We start from the raw sequence: 19,278 nt of genomic DNA on the forward strand, positions 1-19,278 counted from the left end.
GTGCCCAGAACTGGACACAATATTCCAGGTGGGGCTTGACCAAAGCAGAATATAGTGGCACTATTACTTCCCTTGATCTAGACACTATACTTCTATTGAAGCAACCTAAAATTGCAATGGCCTTTTCAGCTACCACATCACACTGTTGACTCATGTACAACTTGTGGTCTACTTGGACTCCTAGATCCCTTTCACACGTAGTTTCATTCAGCCAGGTGTCCCCAATCGTATATCTGTGCATTTCATTTTTCTGCCCTAAGTGCAGTTCCTTCAACAGACGTACAGGAAGAGATAGTACCACTCTGTTCTGCTTTGGTCAGGCCTCACCTGGAATACTGTATCTAGTTCTGGACACCACAAGTAAAAAAAGACAAGCTAGAACATGTCCAGGGAATGGTGAGTAAGATGGCAAAAGTTTTGGATACCAAGCCTCATGAAGAAAGACTTAAGGAGCTGGGTGTGTTTAGTGTGGAGAAGAAAAGGATGAGAGGTGACACAAATAGTCATCTATCAGTATCTAAAGGGATGTCACATCAGAGATGAAGAGGGGTTGTTTTCTGTTGCTCCAGGGACAAGAACATGAACCAATGGATTCAAATTACAAGAAGAGATTCCACCTAAACATTAGGAAGAACCTTATGAATACAAAAGCTATTCAACAGTAGAACAGATGGTGGTGATTTTTGAAGGTCTTTAAACTGAGGTTAGATGGACATCTTTTGTGATCGCTGTAACAGTGTATTGCTCCATGGCTGGGCATTGAACTAGCTATCCCTTGCAGCCCCTTCCAACTTCCAACTAAGATTCTATTGAATAGATTTATCTTGCATTATATCAATAATTTCTACAGAACAATGCCTTTGGACTTTTTTGTGGCTGAAGCATGGCATTCTTGTTGCTGCAAAGTATACATAGCTCAATTTTTAACCTTGTACAACCAGTGTTGCGATGGCAGAGTTGAAAGCTGCCAGATATCGCAAGTACAATCCTTTAAGTAGATTAAACGCTCATCAAACTTATTCCAGAAAATGAGAGCTAATTGAGCACTCTCTGACGGTGAGGCTTGCACTACAGACTATTTATATCAAACTTTTTGAGGAGGAGTTCTTTGCAAAGATGTTTGTAATGTATTATTAATCCTACTTAATGTATAGACACGATGCATTGAAGCTGCCTGTGCTGTTGCTGCTGATACAAAAATGCTATGTTCAGTTTATTACTCCATCCAGATGTTGCTGTGCTCACTTTATTACCACATCTAGATGTTGTGGTTGCTGAAGGAGTCCTTTGCGTGAAGGCCAGAATCCATTTGTTGTCTCATGCATGTTCCTCTATAGAAGCAGTAGGACATTTTTATTCAATGCACAGTAATACTTCATTGAGTTCAAGGTGATAGCAGCAGAGTTACACCTGTAGTGTAACTGTACATTGCACATCCAGATGGACATTTCTAATTGTGCACATCATGCACATTTGCACTTGGTTGTGCATTCAGTTGTGCCACATTACAATTTAACACAAGGGTGGCATAGTACAACCAATGTCTAATTATATAAACCTCACCTTCAAAAAGGGGCTTTTCACCCTTCAGGGCAGCTTTATAACAATAAAACAAAATGTAATAGATACAAAATTAACAGCACTTGAATTAATAACTAATAGCAAGGATATAAATCCAGCATTTAAATGATGTATTTAGTTATATGAAATTGTTCAAAAGACTGATGGTTGGGATTTTACATTCATGGAATTATGTGACATTTGTGCATTAGTGAATTGTGACCATGTGTAAATGAATTTGCAAACACTGTGAAATGCACAATTGCAGCGTGAAATCCACATCTGCATGTTCAATAGTGCCATGTGCACAATGGCATCACTTGCACAACTTTGTTTCCAGTACTTTCCATTGAATGTGGACTTCTGTAACAAACAACCGCTTGTGTAGGGAAACTTATGCATGTCTAAGTCACCAATAGGATGCTGGAAGAGAGGTGCCTTTGATTGTTGGTTAAAGCATGCAGTCAGTTGACAACTTTTGCCATTTGACATAATGGTTGCACAGTGTGAATAGCATGCAGTTGCACATACAAGATGTATGTATAACTCTTGCTCCAGAAGCGGGTGTTGTCCCAGGGCTCTCCAAGCATTCTTTTGATGTCAGACACTGACACACATTACTCAGTGGTGTCACTAAGGTTGACGTCACCCGGTGCAGTAACTCATGGTGTCACCTGGCTATTGACATCCTCCCATACAACACCATAAAGAATCCTTTGTCATGCTTTTATTATGTTTATGTTAGTCATAAATCATAATTCTCATATATCACTGAATGTAATGGCAATAGCTGTGACGTGAACATAAATAGTTGTGACATAAAGCACTAGACAAGGTCCTAGAGGGTAAAGATATACAACTGAGCACTAAAGTTAGAATTGTCCAAGCCATTGTACTCCTGTACAATGTACGGATGTGAGAATTAGACAGTGAAAAAAAGCAAGAGAATCAATTCTTTTGAGATGTGGTGTTGGAGAAGAGTGCTGAGTGTACCATGGACAGCCAAAAAGACAAACAAATGGGTGCTAGAACAAATCAAGCCAAAGGCAGATGTTTGGGGAGCAATAGTATCACCCTCCCTTAGGTTGTCACCTGGTGCAGTCTGCACACCCGCCCCTGCTTCCAAGGGTTATATAGTGCAGAAGCAAACAGAAAATCAAAGTATGCAAGCACTAGCCATCTCCCCTCCTCCAGAGCTCTGAGAATGGCACAACCAAATTAGCAACAGAAAAATCCATCCTCCCAATCCATTCTCTGCCTTCATAGCTCTTCCCAGCCTTAAACTGCAAAGTAAATAGAAAAAGTATCCAACAAGGTGACTAATACAAATGGGTCTTTTTAAGCCACTGGGCAGCTGTTAATTTTGGGAAGTGATGCTAACAAGAGCTCCAAAAACCCTTCTACCTGGTAACAGAGGCCCCACTCATTGCAGTCACATCTTGGCCAGGCTCTTTGCACATTCTCAGAAATTTTGTGGACAGCTGAGAGTGATAGAAGTGCAAGAGTGAGTGCCATGGGGTATAAATATTTCCTGGCACAGATCAAGCCCTAAGACCTCTTTGGGCTACAACTCTGCTCTCTCGTAGTGAAAAGGTCTCTACTCTTTGTTGGAGTCATTCCCTCGTCTTCCATCCTGTTGGGCTCCCATCTGCGTAGGCCAAGATTACATGCCTCAATTGACTTTTCCATGTCCTTGGCGCTCTCTCCTTAATGTGTCTGTGATAAAGCAGTTGTCACTCTGTGATTTATACACGCCGGGCTGGGTGTGTAGCAGCAGATGGCAGTTCCTTCCATAATATTCTAAAAGCGTCAACTGCGAGGGGAGAAGCCAGAGATTTCATTATCTGGAAAGAGCAGGAACCCCAGCTTAAGCTGTAAAGAAGATAAGGAGATAAAAGATTGGTGTGCGTCGCCCTCACCCACCATCCCATATTTTGTGCTTTTGTGCTCATTTCTTTGAAGAGCCTTCCTGGGGGACACAATGCAATGAAAAAGCAGGCAATCCAAGGCCTTGGCTCTGTGTCTTTAGCCTGCAGGTTTCACAGTCACCTTTCAGTGGCTCAGGGGGCATCTTGGCTCGGCAAAAGAAACTCACATCATGGATGCAGAGTGTTGGAAGGGACACTAGGGGGGCATTTAGTCCAACCTCCAACAGAGGATGGCACCAGAACCAGTGGATCCAAATAAGAAGAAATCCAGCATCTGATCCAACATTTAATAAGAGTAAGAGTAAATCTCTCAGATAAGGGCTGACCTTGACTCTGGTCTTTGGTCAGAACCTATAGCAGAGGCGTCCAGTGACTCTGGAAACAAGATTATTCTGGATCGTTTTGAGTTTGTGAGTACCAAGGACGTGGACAAGCTTCTTGGTCGCGTGAAAAGGACGACATGCCCCCTCAACCCTTGCCCTTCTTGGTTGACCGTTCAGGGAGGAGATGCTGTAAAAATTGCATTACATCGTATAGTAAACCCATCTCTTCGGGAGGGTATATTTCCACCTGCCTTAAAACAGGCCATAGTAAAACCTCTACTGAAGAAACCCTCCCTTGATCCCCTGTTGAGGAGTAATTACAGGCCGGTCTCCTTATTACCATTCTTGGGCAAGGTGATCAAGAGGGCAGTCGCCTTTCAGCTCCAAGCTGTCTTGGATGAAACTGATTATCTGGACCCATTTCAAACTGGCTTCAGAGCGTGACATGGAGTTGAGACCGCCATGGTCGCCTTAGTCGATGATCTCCATCTGGGCATCAACAGGGGAAGTGTAACCCTGTTGGTGCTCTTGGACATCTCTGCGGACTTCGATATCATCGACCATGGTATCCTTCTGGAACGCCTGGGGGAATTGGGCATTGGGGGCACTGCGCTCCAGTGGCTCCGCTTCTAACTCTCAGGAAGATTCCAGATGGTGAAGCTGGGGGACAGCTGCTCTCGTAAAAGAGAGCTGACATCTGGCGTCCCTCAGGGTGTCATTCTGTCCCCCATGCTATTTAACATTTACATGAAGCCGCTGGGAGAGATCATCCGAAAGCATGGAGCACGGTGTTATCAGTACGCTGATGACACCCAGATCTATCTCTCCATGTCTCCAGCTGATACAGTGACTAAGGAGGGCATCTCTCCTCTGAATGCCTGCCTGGAGTCAGTAAGGGGCTGGATGAGGGAAAACAAACTCAAACTGAATCTGGAGAAAACAGAGGTACTTGTGATAGGTGCCCCAAATCCAGGCAGGGAAATTTGCCACCCAGTCCTGGACGGGGTTACACTCCCCTTAAAGGACAAAGTTCACAGTTTGGGAGTACTCCTGGACTCATCTCTACAGTTATCATCTCAAGTGGATGCGATGGCCAGGAGTGCTTGGTACCAGCTTCGGCTGATACACCAACTGTGCCCCTGTCTGGATCAAAAGGACCTTGAAACGTTAGTACATTCACTGGTAACCTCTCGCTTGGATTTCTGTAATGCACTCTACATGGAGCTACCTTTGTACCAAGTCCGGAAGCTTCAACTAATTCAAAATGCTGCAGCCAGATTGGTCGCGGGAATGTCTAGAACCGACCATATAACACCTGTACTAAAATTTTTACACTGGCTGCCAATTAGCTTCCGGGCGCAATACAAAGTGTTGGTTGTTACCTATAAAGCCCTACATGGCTTGGGCCCGAGTTACTTGAGGGAGTGCCTCTCCCTACATAATCCGCCCCGCACCCTCAGAACAATGGGGAAATATGTTCTTGAATGGCCAAAGGTAAGATTGGCAGCAACGTATCAAAGAGCTTATTCAGCAATAGCTCCAATCCATTGGAATGCGTTCCCAGAAGAGATTTGACTCAGTTCGACATTAGAAGCCTTTAAGAAGGCATTGAAAACTTATCTCTTCCGGGTAGCATACCCTCCCAACTTGCTGTAGAGAAATTAGTCCCTACTGGAATAGCTTGTTATCTGATGCCTGATTGCTGTTATATATGTTTTTAAACTTTGATTGTATTTTTGGATTTGTATGATATATTGTACTATGACATGGGTCATAGAGTTTTAATGACTGTGAACTGCTTTGATCTGTAGGAAAAGCAGTATAAAAATAAAAGTTTTATTTATTTATTATTTATTAAAAGCAGTCCAGCAGTGGAATAGACTAGTTCTAAACGATGGTGACATGAACTCTCCTTCTATGGAGGTATTTCAGCAGAGATTGGGTACCGACTCCCACAGATATTTGGGCTGCGGGTTTTCTATATGGAAAGTCTTTGAAATGAATGGCATCTGGGGTTCCTTCCATATCTATGTCTATCCTCAAATGACTTCAGCCTTGATTAAGCTAACTTGACTCCTGATTTTGGGAGGATGTCTTGGTTTGAATGGAAAGATGGAGAAAAGATACATAAGCCTAACAGAAACAACTGCTCATCTCTGCTATGGAAAAAAAATTCTCTTGAGATCCCACTTCATCACAGAGAATTAGTGCCCTCCTGTGGGATGCTTGCACCATTGCAACAATACAGTGTAGACACCTTGCTTGGTCTCACCTACAGCCCTGAGGGTGGCTCTCATCTTCCTTAAATATCTACAACCGAAGCCAAAGACAGGGTGATGCCACAGAATCTCCAGCTCTGTGGATTTCCCCTGGCTGCCATCCTTCCTTAAACTGGTTTTGCCCCAAAGTCCTCCTGTAGCCATTTATAATTTCAGACACTTTCTCTTGGCATTTGCTTGGTTATTTGAGATCTTCATCTCTTCAGCTGTTTCCCAGCACTGTTCATGTGCACGCACACATATATACATACCCACACAGTTAAAACTGTAATGAAACTAATATTCCATTTTATGGGATGGGTCTGGAAACTCTGAAGGAGAATGCAGAACTAAGGAGATCAGTATCAATAATGGGAATTTTTGTGGTAATTGTGCATTAGTGAGAGTCAGCATGACCTAGTGGTTTGAGTCCAATAACATCCAAACAACGATACCTTTATTGGGACAATCAAAATGCACAATTACATGTTGCAAGCTTTTGAAATCACACCGGCTTCTTCATCAAGCAAGGTGTTAAAACAAACAGGAGAAAAAAAGTTAAGATGTTAGTCATATACCTGCATTTTGCTGTTTCTGGTCTTAGTTCAGATGGTAGGAAGGGCTATTTGCAGGCTGCCACCTCCTCCTTTGACTATGAGGTCACTGGGAGATTTTTCAAGTCCAGGAAATTTAATGTCAATTTGCAACTCAAAGAAGATGCTTCCTTTGGAATCCATCATGCCTACTTCCTTTGTGAAGCCACAGGCTTCTTTCTAGATAGAGAACACTGAATTTCTCAGAAAGCTTCCATATTGTGTGTCAGGAAAACTTCAGATGGTGTTGAGGGAAAGCATGCCAATCCAGTCCCAATATTAGAAAAAATTGCTTTACTTTTGTTGCAGGCAGAAGCCTCAAGTAGCAAGGTCCCAGTGCACTGGCTCTCTCTTTAAGATTCCCCTGTAGCGGCTAAAATGAGGTATCTTGAAATCCAAAAAAACGTCCAGGGTGTCCAGGAAGGCTGCCAATGGACAGCTGATAAGAGTGTGCCAGGCAAAGGGAAACAAAAGCAAGGCTTTACAGCAGCAAAGAAACAGTTCCAAAAGCACAATACCAGTCCATTTTCCAATAGAACAAAACCAAAAGCCAGTCCAGGGTCCAGGGTTCCACAGGGCAGTTCCACAAGTCCAGTCCAGAATCAAGAGTACCAGAGAGTAGGCCTGGTCCAAGGTTAAGAGGTCTAGGTCTATCTGAGGTCTAGGTAACAAGGTCCAAGGGAGTCAGAAAGAACAGCTTTCCATAAAGGGATGCAGATAGACTCTGACAAAGAGACTCGGCGTCTGCCAGGTGTTTATAGCAGGACAGCTCCTTAACGCAGCTGCTGGATGATTAATGAGCGTTTCTCAGCTAACCTTTGGGAACGCGGAAGGCACACCCTTTCTGTCCTTCTTTGGCTGAAAGTAGGTACATCAGTATCTTAGTCCTCTATGTCTCCCAGGCCTGGAACCTCTGCTAGGGAAAGGCTGGGGTGCTGATCCACAGGGTCCACTGGAGGGGATACAACAGGGCTAGGGCCTGGCTGAGCCAACTCTTCAGGAGCTGGGAGAGCAGAGCTGGGGCCTGGCTAAGCCTCAGGTTCCCTCTGCACCTGAGGGGCCAAGTCCTCCTTATCATCCTCCAAATCCTCCTCATGAGTGGCCATGACACAGTGGTAGCAGTGTTGGCCATATAGCAAATCAATAACATCCAAACCATGATACCTTTATTGGACTAACCAAAATGTACAATTATTGTAAGCCAGTCTGACTTTGAAAGCTTGCAACATGTAATTGTGCATTTTGGTTGTCCCAATATATATATATATATATCATTGTTTGGATATTATTGGGTTTGCTATATGGCCAACACGGCTATCCCTGGAAGTTTTTTTAATGGTTTGAGTGTTGGACTAGGACTCTGGAGACCAGGGTTCAACTTGGCCCTGAAACCCACTGGGAGATCTTGGAAAGTCACATGCTCTCAGCCTCAAGGGACAGCAATGACAAACCTTTGAACAAATCTTGCCAAAAAGAACCCCATAACCAGTTTGCCTTAGGGTCTTCTAGTGTCCTAGTCCAATGTGCAAACCACACTGGCATTGAATTCCATCCTAAAGGATGCCAACTCATCCAAGAGCATCTGCAAAGACTGTGGGAGACAGGAAATCTGGGAGGATCAAACCCCAGATCTCACCCATGCAAAAGAAAAAACAAATTTTGGGGGCTCCCAAGTGTCTCTGGAAGGTTTTTGGAAGGAATTTTTGCTATTTTTTTTTAGCCCCATGGGGTGACTTTAGATTCATCAGAAGACTTCTTTGACAAGGAGAAGTCACTTTCCATTCGCCTCCTGTTTTTACAGAAGGCCTCTCCTAGGTCTAACATGGACCATGGGGGCTGAAAATTTGGCAGAAATGTCCCATACTCCCAGAGAGCATTTGGGGGCATTCTGAAAAAATATTCTTTTGAAAAATAAATATTTTCTTGCCCCCCGAAAGCTGTGATCCCCAGGGGGTCCTGGGGGCCACAAAAACAGCCATGGGCCACAACTAGCCCACTCCTCTGTTAGAGACATACGTTAATGAATTTCCAAGCTAAACAAGGTCAGCCATGGTTAACACTTGGATGGGAGACAGCCAATGAATACCAGGTGCTGTAGGCAGCATTTCAGAGGAAGGACCTGACCAAAACGTCTGGGTATTCCTTGCCTAAGAAAACCCTAGGAAATCGATGGGATTGCCATAAATCAACAGGGGATTTGAAGGCATACACGCACACGCACACGCAGCCTGAGCTGTCTCTCTCTATTTTCAATCTTCCAGCTTTGAAGGCTGGATAAATCCCAGTGGACTGTTTCTCTTCTCTCTCTCATTCTCTCTCAGAAGGCAAAGCTTGGACGGAAGTCAACAGAGCTTCTGTGGACAGAATGAGTAATTGTGGTTTGTCTTGAAAGGAGGAGAGCTGGAGCGGGGATTAAGCAATGAATTTGCAGACTCCAGCACTGGGTATAATTCCTAGGCAGGAGGTCAAAGTCATGCCATTCGCCAGATTCATGCCCTATGTGCTCTTTCTCTACAAGCATTTAATAATATATGTTTTGACCAGGTTTTAATTTTTTCTGATGGTTTAATTGTGTTTTAACCATATCTTGTGGATTTTTAGCAATTAAAAAAATCATTGTAAGCTCTATTGTTTTTTGTGGGTTTTCAGGCTATGTGGCCATGTTCTAGAAGAGTTTATTCCTAACATTTTACCAGTATCTGTGGCTGGCATCTTCAGAGAATCTCACTGAAGATGCCAGCTACAGATGCAAGTGAAACGTCATGAATGAACTCTTCTAGAACATGGCCACATAGCCTGAAAACCCACAAAAAACTGTGGATGCAGGCCATGAAAGCCTTAGCGCTCTCTCTCTCTCTTGCTTTTGCTCTCGCTGCTCTCGCTCTCGCTCTCTCTGTTGACAGTAGATGGAGCCCCAGAAATTGCCAGGGGCAAAAGCCACCTCGCAGACCAGCTCTCTGTTATTGCTTGTGCCTGTTAATATTGTTTTCCCCACTATCTGCAAGGAAGTGACCTAGCTGTCAGCTTCTGAATGCTTTTACTATCTCTCTGTTGTATTGCAGGTGGTGCGAGACCAGATTTCTCACTGCACCGTGAAGCTGCGCCAGACCACTGGCCTCATGGAGTACTGTCTGGAAGTCATCAAGGAGAACGACCCCAGTGGATTCTTGCAGGTCAATGTTTCTTCTTTCCCTTTCCATACTCTCAAGGTGGATTTTTCTCTTTGTATTGCTCTTGTCCCACCACCAGGCGACTTGGTGGTCTGTGGCTGGATCGACATTGCAGAATTAATACAATTTGACACTACTTTAACTGCCATAGCTCAATGCTATGGAATTCTGGGATTTGTAGCTTTGTGAGCTATTTTGCCTTCTTTGCCAGAGAGCTCTGGTGACACAACAGACTACAAATCCCAGGATTCCATAGGATGGAGCCATGGCAATAGAAGCTTTGTCAAACTCAATTAATTCCACAGTGTGGCAGAAGCCTATGTCCTAAATCCACTTGCTAGTCCCAGCTAATACTGATGAAAGTTAAAGAGTGCAAAAGCAGGGTTGTAACTGAACATTAAGAAAACCAAAATAAGGACCAAAAAAGAGTGACATAATTCTAAAATTCTGAGCACCACAATTCCAGAAGTATATTGTCAAGTTGGAATACATCCAGAGAACAACACCTAAGTATAGGATCTGCAAACCACCAAGCTCTGTCAGAAATGGCTAAGGAAGCTGAGAAGATGGAGGGGTGACATGATAGCCATCTTTAAATATCTGGAGGGAGGTCATGGAGGAAGCAAGTTTCTTTTCTGCTGCTTCCGAGACTAGGACACGAACCGAAGGATTGAAGATGCAAAAAAAGAGAATTCACCTAAATATTAAGAAGGAGTCCCTATATTGTAAGAGTTGTCCAACAGTTGAACTGTCTCTGCTTTGGAAGGTCATGGAGTCTCCTTCTTTGGAAACCTTGAAACAGAGGTTGAATGGTCATCTCTTGGGAGTGCCTTAACCCCTGCAGATGGGTGGACTACATGTCCTTTGTAGTCCTTTCCAAAGCTAGACGATGAAGAGCTTGAGAGTGAAGGAAGGTGAAAGGGAAAAAAAGCAACTTATTTGAGATGTGGTGCTGGAGAAGAGTTCTACAGCTACTGTGGGCTGCCAAAAAGACAAATAAATGGGCCCAAGAACAAGACAGAACTCTCAACAGTATCCAAAACGATTAAACTGTAATTCTTTGAACATCCCCCTTTGGACATATCATGGAAAAAAACAGTTCTAATTAGAAATTACAATAATGCTTGAAAAGGTGGAAGGCAGCAAAAATGATGAGCATCTCATTAGTTGACCAGCCGAACCCAAAGGATGCTCAACAATGGCTCGTTTTCCTCCTGGAGAGAAGTGACCAGTGGGGTCCCACAGGGCTCTGTCCTGGGCCCAGTGCTATTCAACATCTTTATCAATGACCTGGAGGAACAGAATTAGGGGTACACTTATCAAATTTGCAGATGACACCAAATTAGGAGGAGTAGCTAATACTCCAGAGGACAGGATCAAAATACAGAATGACCTGAATAGATTAAAAAGCTGGCCCAAAGCTAACAAAATGAAATCCAACACGGAGAAATGTAAGGTACTGCACTTAGGGCGGAAAAATAAAATGAACAGATATAGGATGGGGGACACCTGGCTGAACGAGATTTATATGTGTGAAAGGGTTCTATGAGTCCAAGCTGACCACAAGTTGAACATGAGTCAACATTGCGATGCGGCAGCTAAAAAGGCCAATGCAATTTTAGGTTGCATCAATAAAAGTATAGTGTCCAGATCAAGGGAAGTCATAGTGTCACTCTATTCTGCTTTGGTCAGACCCCACCTGGAATTCTGTGTCCGGTTCTGGGCACCACAATTCAAAAAGGACATTGAGAAACTGGAGCGTGTCCAAAGGAGGGCGACCAAAATGGTGAAGGGTCTGGAAACCATAAATCCCTATGAGGAATGACTTAGGGAACTGGTGATGTTTAGCCTGGAAAAGAGAATGTTAAGAGGTGATATGAGAGCCCTGTTTAAATGTTTGAAGCAAGAGAGAGCAAGCTTGTTTTCTGCTGCTCCAGAGACTAGAACAATGGGTGCAAACTGCAGGAAAAGAGATTCCACCTCAACGTTAGGAAGAACTTCCTGACAGTAGGGAATCATAGAATCATACAGTTGGAAGAGACCGCAAGGGAATACACTCCCTCAGAGTGTAGTGGAATCTCCCACCTTGGTAGTCTTTAAATAGAGGCTGGATAGCCATCTGTCGGGGATGCTTTGATTTGGATTTCCTGCATGGCAGGGCGTTGGACTGGATGGCCCTTGTGGTTTCTTCCAACTCTAGGATTTCATGATTCTATGAATCTATGATTACAGATGGATAGACTCAAGGTACATCCAGACTGTAGAAATAATGCAGTTTGACACCACTTTAAGTGCTATAATTCCATCTTTTGGGTTCCGGGGGTTTGTAGTTTTACAAGATGTTTAGCTTTCTCCTAGCATCTCACAAAACTATAAATTCCAAGTTTCTGTAGGATGGAGCCATAGCAGTTAAAGTGGTGTCCAACTACATTATTTCTACAATTCAAAGACATAGCTATGTTAGTCTGGAAAATCAGTTTGCAAAGGGGTCTTGCAGCACCTTTGAGACTAATTGAAAGAAAGAAGTTGGCAATATGAGCTTTTGCAGACTAGAATCTACTTCCTCATATGCAGTGGAGATGCAGTGGAGATCCAACTTTAATTGAGAAAGAGCTGGGTGCACTGAATTTGCAATACCTGAGCAGGGCTGTTGAGAAGAGGATCTCTTGGAGGTCTCTCATCCAGAGGATCCCCATGAATCAAAGTCAAAATAATGGTGTATAGCAATGTTCCAGCTAAAGTAGACTCATTGTATTGATGGCTAGTAGATCAACACCTATGTCAATTCCTTTAATTCAGTGGGTCTACTCTAGGACTATCAAGTGGATTTAGCTGCTTATATTGATCCAGTCTTACCATAGACTGTTCTTCTGGTCTTCTTTGCCATTAGATTTCTGATGCACTGATCCGAAGGGTTCACCTGACAGAGGACCAGTGGGGCAAAGGGACGCTCTCCCCAAGGATGACCACAGACTTTGACCTGAACCTGGACAATGCCCCCCTGCTGCAGTCCATCCACCAGCTTGACTTTGTGCAGATGAAAAGTAAATGTATTCATTTTATGTTTTGCCACATCAGAAGCATAAGTCGATAGCATCTGACCACAAAAACCAGCTTTAAAATAAACATAGATGGCAGGGAGAGAGCAAAGGGATAGACCTGATCTGCCCTCTGCACATTAATCCCTCCCCCCTGGATGCCCTGAATGGGATTGGGAGCACATTCCCATTGGAAGCACCCCAATAAAACCCGGTGTTTTAGAAAAGAAATAGGGGGAAACTTGATCTTGAAAAAAACAGATTAAAGGGGATATGTGCTGCCCCCCCCCCTTGAATCCAGGTCGGGAAAAACTGGTATAAGTGTGAACAACCCCATTTTAAACTGGTTTGCAAACCAGTTTATAATCAAACAGGGTGGTTACCAGCCCAGATCCAGGGCGAGTGCGAATCGAGCGATGTGGATTCACATTATAACGTGAATGTGTTTTCACACCTGGTTGTCTTTCCAAATCGAGCGGTTGCGAAGTCATTTCGAATCACGTGATGCGGATTTACGCAAAGTGGAGTGTATTACCACACCAGACCATACCATGCAGATTGAACGATTCGAATCGGCAGCCTTGCGCATGCTCAGTGGGGCTCTGAACGGGTTGCAACCTTTTAAGCTTCCGGGGTGAAACATGCCTTATCTCAGCGCTAATGGAGGGGATCGCTCCCCAGCCCCAGTTGCCTTTTCAAGAAAACCACAGGAGAAGTTTGCTTTAAGGTTGCTGTTAGTTGCCAATGACTTGAAGGCACACAGCAACAACTGCAATTTCATCCTGCCCCCTTTCACCTGCCTCTTTCACTTGAAAACGGAAAGGACCATCAGAAGGAAATGGGGGGGTAATTGCAGCGCCACATCATGGGAAATTTGCAACCTGGGGTTTTTGCAGTGGGGTTCCAGAGCACAAGTAAATTGTCACTCCACACCAGAACAATACGCAGTGAATTCGTATCGACCCTCAGTGCGAATCCTGTAAACTCGCTTATCTAGCGAACTCCCAAAAATGAGGAGCCAGTAAGGGTTCAGTCCGGAAGCACCACAGAAGCGCCACGGAAGGAGCTCCCATTGAAAGCAGTCTGGTGTGAAAATACACTCACGTTATAACGTGAATTTGCATTGCTCAATTCACACTCGCCCTGGATCTGAGCTGAAAAAACCTCGTTTGATAAACGCCATAGTGTGCACAGCCCCTAAGCCTGCTCTGTGTATATTTTCTGCATACATATTGAACAGATAGGATGATAGAATGCATCCTTGCCTGACTCCTTTGCCAATTGGGAATCATTCTGTAGTCTCTTTAAAATGTAGACTGAAATCCAGAATGTGTTCATTGTCCAGCTGTCTGATCAACGTGGCAGCTAGCTAGTTATAGCTTTCCCCAGGCCATGTTTGTGTGCAGCAAACTTGATCTGCCACATTAGAAAAAGTGGGAAATGAATCTAACTGGGCACAAACATTCCTTCATTCACTTAGCATTCATTCCAAGATTGATGTTTCTATATTTATCCCACTGGGCACACAATCTCTCCCTATCTGATCTTTGCCCATCTGCCTGCTTTTGCATTCATCCTTGTCCTCTTTGCCAGCTCTGTTCCATTTCCACATGATTGAAAGCCCATTTGGAGAGCCACGGCAAAGCAAAGAGGACACAACAGGCCTGCGTTTCTCACCGGGGAGGGGGGTGTTTGTGCATGTGTGTGTGTGAGTATGTGTGTGCTCCATCTGCCTACTATAGTGGCACTTTTAAGCTTTGCAAAGTAGAGAAATCCAGAAAAATGCCTTTTCCAGAGGTGGTAAAATTAGCTGGTTTCCTTGAGTTTACAGGGAACTAGGTCTTCTGTGGCTATTCATCTCAATTTAACTACTAAATGAAGGACCTCATTTGAAATTCAACTAAACTTCCCTTTTTAAAAAGGTACTGTATATACTCATGTATAAGTCTAAAAATTTTAGTCAAACATGCACATGACTGAATTGAGCAGTTTTGCTATGGCTATGAAACCAATGTAGCGTAATAGGTTTGCCTTAGGATTGCCATAGTTGGAAAGGCGAACAACAACAACTTCAGTGTTCACCAAGGGTCTGTTGTGACATTGCAACATACAAGCATCCATTTCACAACAGTAGCTAGCAAATTGACTGGTGTCCCCACAGTCTGATGTACAATGGGCATCATGCACATTGAGGTCCTCCCCAGTGTGCATCCGGATGTCATTTAGGAAGGCGCACAGCACAGGAGGGGGCTGATGTGCATCAGAGGTGATCAATGTACACCAGAAGTGCCCAATGCAGATCAGAAATATCCAGTGTGGATTAAAAGAGCCTCCTTGGTGATGTCCAGATGCCTGTCTTTGCAGTTTACTCACAGGGTTCCATTACGTTTCTGCAACATAGCTGCAGACTCATATAGTCCCAGAGCATAAGCTATGATGTAGGCACTTGGTTTAAAATTGGGACTCACAGTTTCCCCCATCCCAGATGCAGCATCTCATTGAAAGAGAGGCATGGCCAAGGAATCTGGCTGAACAGATTTTTCCCCCAAGAGCAGCTGGTGTCTTCCTTATCAATGGGGTGGGGAATATGGGTTTGATTTCAATCTGAACTTTAAGGCACTAAACTCCATTTTTCAATATAGCTTGAGGACCTTATGTAGCTCAGCTTGTTTAAAACCCCAGGTATGGACTCACCTCCCCACTGACATGGAAGTGACTCAGAAATTCCAACCCCTGTTGCTGGTTCCAGCCTCTGTTCATTTTTGTTGTTGCTCTGGTTAAGTGAATTGTTCGACTCCAGCCAAATGCTTGCAGGACTTGGAGGCTGAGCCTTCCATCATAGGCGGTGGTAAGAAGTCAGGGTTACACTAATTTCTGTTTAGCTTCCTCCCCAGTACCGGCGGCTCCGAACCTTCAGCTGGAAGAAAGCTGCACCCACAACAACAGCGCCACCTTGTCATGGAAGCAGCCGCCTCTGTCCACGGTGCAGGTGGAAGGATACATTCTGGAGCTGGATGATGGGAATGGTGGTCAGTTCAGGGTAAGGATGATGGACAGGCGTCTGTATGGCTGGCAGGTCCAAACCAGAACTTGCTCGCTCTCAATTAAAAAGACATTTGTGATGCAAGACAATGGCCAGAAACTTGTTGGTGGCTTATGCATGTGTGAATTACTCTGTCATGCATCCCCCTTGAGATGTCTAAACTGTATGTCTAAATGGTCAAGTCATGTCTTAAGTTATTACAGTGCTAGAAAAAAGTCATTCTTAATTTGTAGGGAATGCCCTCATTTTGCTCCCTCTCCCCTGTAGCCAGGCTCTCCAGGTGCTGTTAAACTTGAGCTTCCAGCAGTCCTAGCTAACACAGCCAATGGTGTGTGGAATGCTGGGACTTGCAGTTCCACAATGACTGGAGGGCTATATGGTTCCCACTTTTGCACTCAGTATCTCTCCAGGCCTTGGCTAGGCTAGAAGACTGTTCTGTGATCTGACCCACTTCTAAGGTAGCTTTCTTGCCTTTGGTGTTTAGGAAGTGTATGTTGGAAAGGAAACCATGTGCACTGTGGACGGCCTCCACTTCAACAGCACTTACAGCGCACGGGTCAAGGCCTTCAACAAAAGCGGGGTCAGCCCCTACAGCAAGACACTGGTCCTGCAGACCTCTGAAGGTGAGTTAGGATGGGGGATCTGCCACCATAAACCACGGAGAGGGGAGATGCCGATCCTGAGATCACTCTATATGTATATTCTAGTACTGAGGGCACTTTCTTGGACACACTACCACTGAAGAAAACAACATCATGGAAAGAATATCAGTGGCATACCTCATTCGGCCCATCTTCTTTCCCCCTTTTGTTCTTAAAATGTGCTGTGCAAGTAAATTTGTTCTATTGATGTCCTGAGTGAGGCTCTTTTTCATATCTAGATTGAAAACTGGCCTCCCAGAACTTTAGTCTGCCTCCAATCTCTTCTTCTTTTAGCTCTCCACTGCCCCTCTCCCTTGGCCACCACCGTCTTCTTCATAGCATATAAATACTTCCTGATTTCAAATTCCTGAGGGTTTTTTTAAATGAAGAGATTCCCTTAAGATACTGTATAGATGATTTAGGACAGCCATCTCTAACCTGGGACCCTCAAGATTTGTTTGGCTGCAGCTCCTATCAGCAGCAGCTAATGGCCATGCTGGCTAAAGAGTGTGGGAATTTGTAGTCCAATACATCTGGAGGGCACTAGTTTGGGGAAGACCTATTCTATCTATCTGTCTGTCTGTCTGTCTATCTATCATCTATCTATCTAATTCTATATCTACATACCCATACTTGTATCTATATGTCTATCTGTCTGTCTGTCTGTCTGTCTGTCTGTCTGTCTGTCTATCATCCATCCATCCATCCATCCATCCATCCATCCATCCATCCATCCATCCATCCCTGTCTCCATCTCCATAGTCTGACTATCAATCTATCTATCTATCTATCTATCTATCTATCTATCTATCTATCTATCTATCTATCTATCTCCATATCTCTGTCTGTACCTGTATTAGGGTTTCCAGGTGTCCGTTATAAGATATATCCCTTGTTTACATTGGATGGCTTGTCCCTTATAGGACTTGGGTGTGTCCCTTATTATAAGGAATGAACCCTATTTGAAGGATGGAAAACTTGTCCATTTTTTATTGACTGAATTAGATATTAGATAATCCCCATATTTTGGGGTGTGGGCCCTTCATAAAGACAGAAATGTGGGTATCATGTAATTTATGAATGCAGACAATGTGTTAATTTTACAAAGAGGTACATGGCTAGATTAACTGAAAGCAATCTTTTCATTTAGTATTTCAGTAGATCACAAACTAATTAACAGCTACTTCCTGATTGTCAACCTTAAATATTGTGGATTTTAATTATCCCTTATTGTTATTTTGAAAACCTGGCAACACTAATCTCTCTCTGTCTCTCTGCTATCTCTCTGTCTTGCTAAACCCTGTTGTTAGTTCCAACAATAGTAAACACATGAAATCAATTTGTTTTACCAATGTGTTAACTTGCCATTTAACAATTAATTCATTAGGTCTGCTCCAGTTGGGACTAACCACTTGGGTTCAGGACTCCCTGGAGATGTGTATAGCTGGCATCATTTTCACATGGTTAAAAAAGTAGAACGAAGGATCCAACATTTATAACTCTTATGACCGTTTTCTAAAACTTTCAAGCCATGCTACCCTATTTTCTGCTGTGCAATAAGACTTGAGGACTATACTTTATACCTGTGGTTTTCAAACTTCTCTTTGTTATGTCCTCGCAGTCATTTTATCAATGCACCTGGGTCCAACTGTGATAGACACCAAAAACCCATTTTCCCATAGAAGGGCATTTATGTGTTTGTAGGCATTCTGGTATTAGATTACTTAATTGTGGTAAGGTTATTTTAAAATGCAGCACTGTTGTTGGGAGCAAACACAAGTGTCCATTGTTACTACTAGCATGCCAAAAGGTCACAAATGAATCATCTATAGTAGGTAAGACTGTGTCACACTTGTAGGAGGACCTAAGAACTGAAAGGGAATAGTTCACAGTACCCGTTCTGGACCCCCCCCCCCCCCGTGTAAGGCAAATTCCAGCTATGCTCAAGCCCCATTCATTTGAATAGGGCTTGTGCGCATGGCGGTGAATGAGATGTGCCCCCCCTTACTCCCCATGCACTCCTCGTGGCTTGAGTGCGTATGCTCAAGTCTGCGTATAGCGCGCCTGCGTAAATGCAGGCACACTGTAATTGTTAGAAAAACCCTTTATCCCACATAGGCTTTGGCCCCATGTGCTGTTTGTGACACCTGGATCAAGGATCCTAAGTCTGAAGCCTGTCATGGCTGTAGGAATCATTTGGACTGTAGAATGCTTCTCTTCTTTGAGCAAAACTGACTGGACCAATGAATCCATGGCCAAGGCAGTGCTGAAGTTGCTTCTGTGGGACTGGATGATGATAATATGCCCAAGGGGACAGTTTTACACAAGCACAGAATGGTGGCCTGTGGTTTCCATGTCAGTGGGCTGGTAGATCCACTCCAGGTTTTAACCTCAACTTTAATATGCTGTCCAAGATGCGGAACCTGTTCCCCAGAATAGGTTAATCACCTCGGATAGCTCTTTTAAACTTTTTACAAAGACTGAGAGTGGATTTATGTCCCACATTGACACAGGGGGAGATGGGAGAACCAGCCACCATTGCATTAGCCCTGCATTTTCGTATCATTTGTCAGGAACTGAACTTCACCTCCCCTGTTTTGTTCCTGCTAGATTAACAGTTTTGTAAGGCATTGCTGGATGCATTTTGAGGAAACTGTCCTGAAGCAGAGAGGTTCATCAGTAAGAAATGACAAAACTATTGCAGGACCTTGGAAAGCTCCCTGG

At 43.9% G+C, this 19,278-nt stretch overlaps 1 protein-coding gene across 7 annotated transcripts in view; it reads left to right on the top strand.

The window, feature by feature from the left end:
• The window catches only part of TRIM9 (tripartite motif containing 9), a 74,355-nt gene that overhangs the window by 41,219 nt on the left and 13,858 nt on the right, over positions 1-19,278 (top strand). For 4 of the 7 annotated variants that reach the window (XM_042477695.1, XM_042477697.1, XM_042477698.1 and 1 more), the window contains exons 4-7: positions 9,725-9,835; positions 12,723-12,876; positions 15,753-15,910; positions 16,398-16,536. In XM_042477695.1, the coding sequence (XP_042333629.1) occupies positions 9,725-9,835; positions 12,723-12,876; positions 15,753-15,910; positions 16,398-16,536 (562 nt within the window). The remainder of the gene's footprint in view (positions 1-9,724; positions 9,836-12,722; positions 12,877-15,752; positions 15,911-16,397; positions 16,537-19,278) is intronic. The other 3 variants (XM_042477696.1, XM_042477699.1, XM_042477701.1) reach the window with 1 other exon arrangement.

Source organism: Sceloporus undulatus, chromosome 1 (assembly GCF_019175285.1).
Source record: "Sceloporus undulatus isolate JIND9_A2432 ecotype Alabama chromosome 1, SceUnd_v1.1, whole genome shotgun sequence".
Taxonomy (NCBI): Eukaryota; Metazoa; Chordata; class Lepidosauria; order Squamata; family Phrynosomatidae; genus Sceloporus; species Sceloporus undulatus.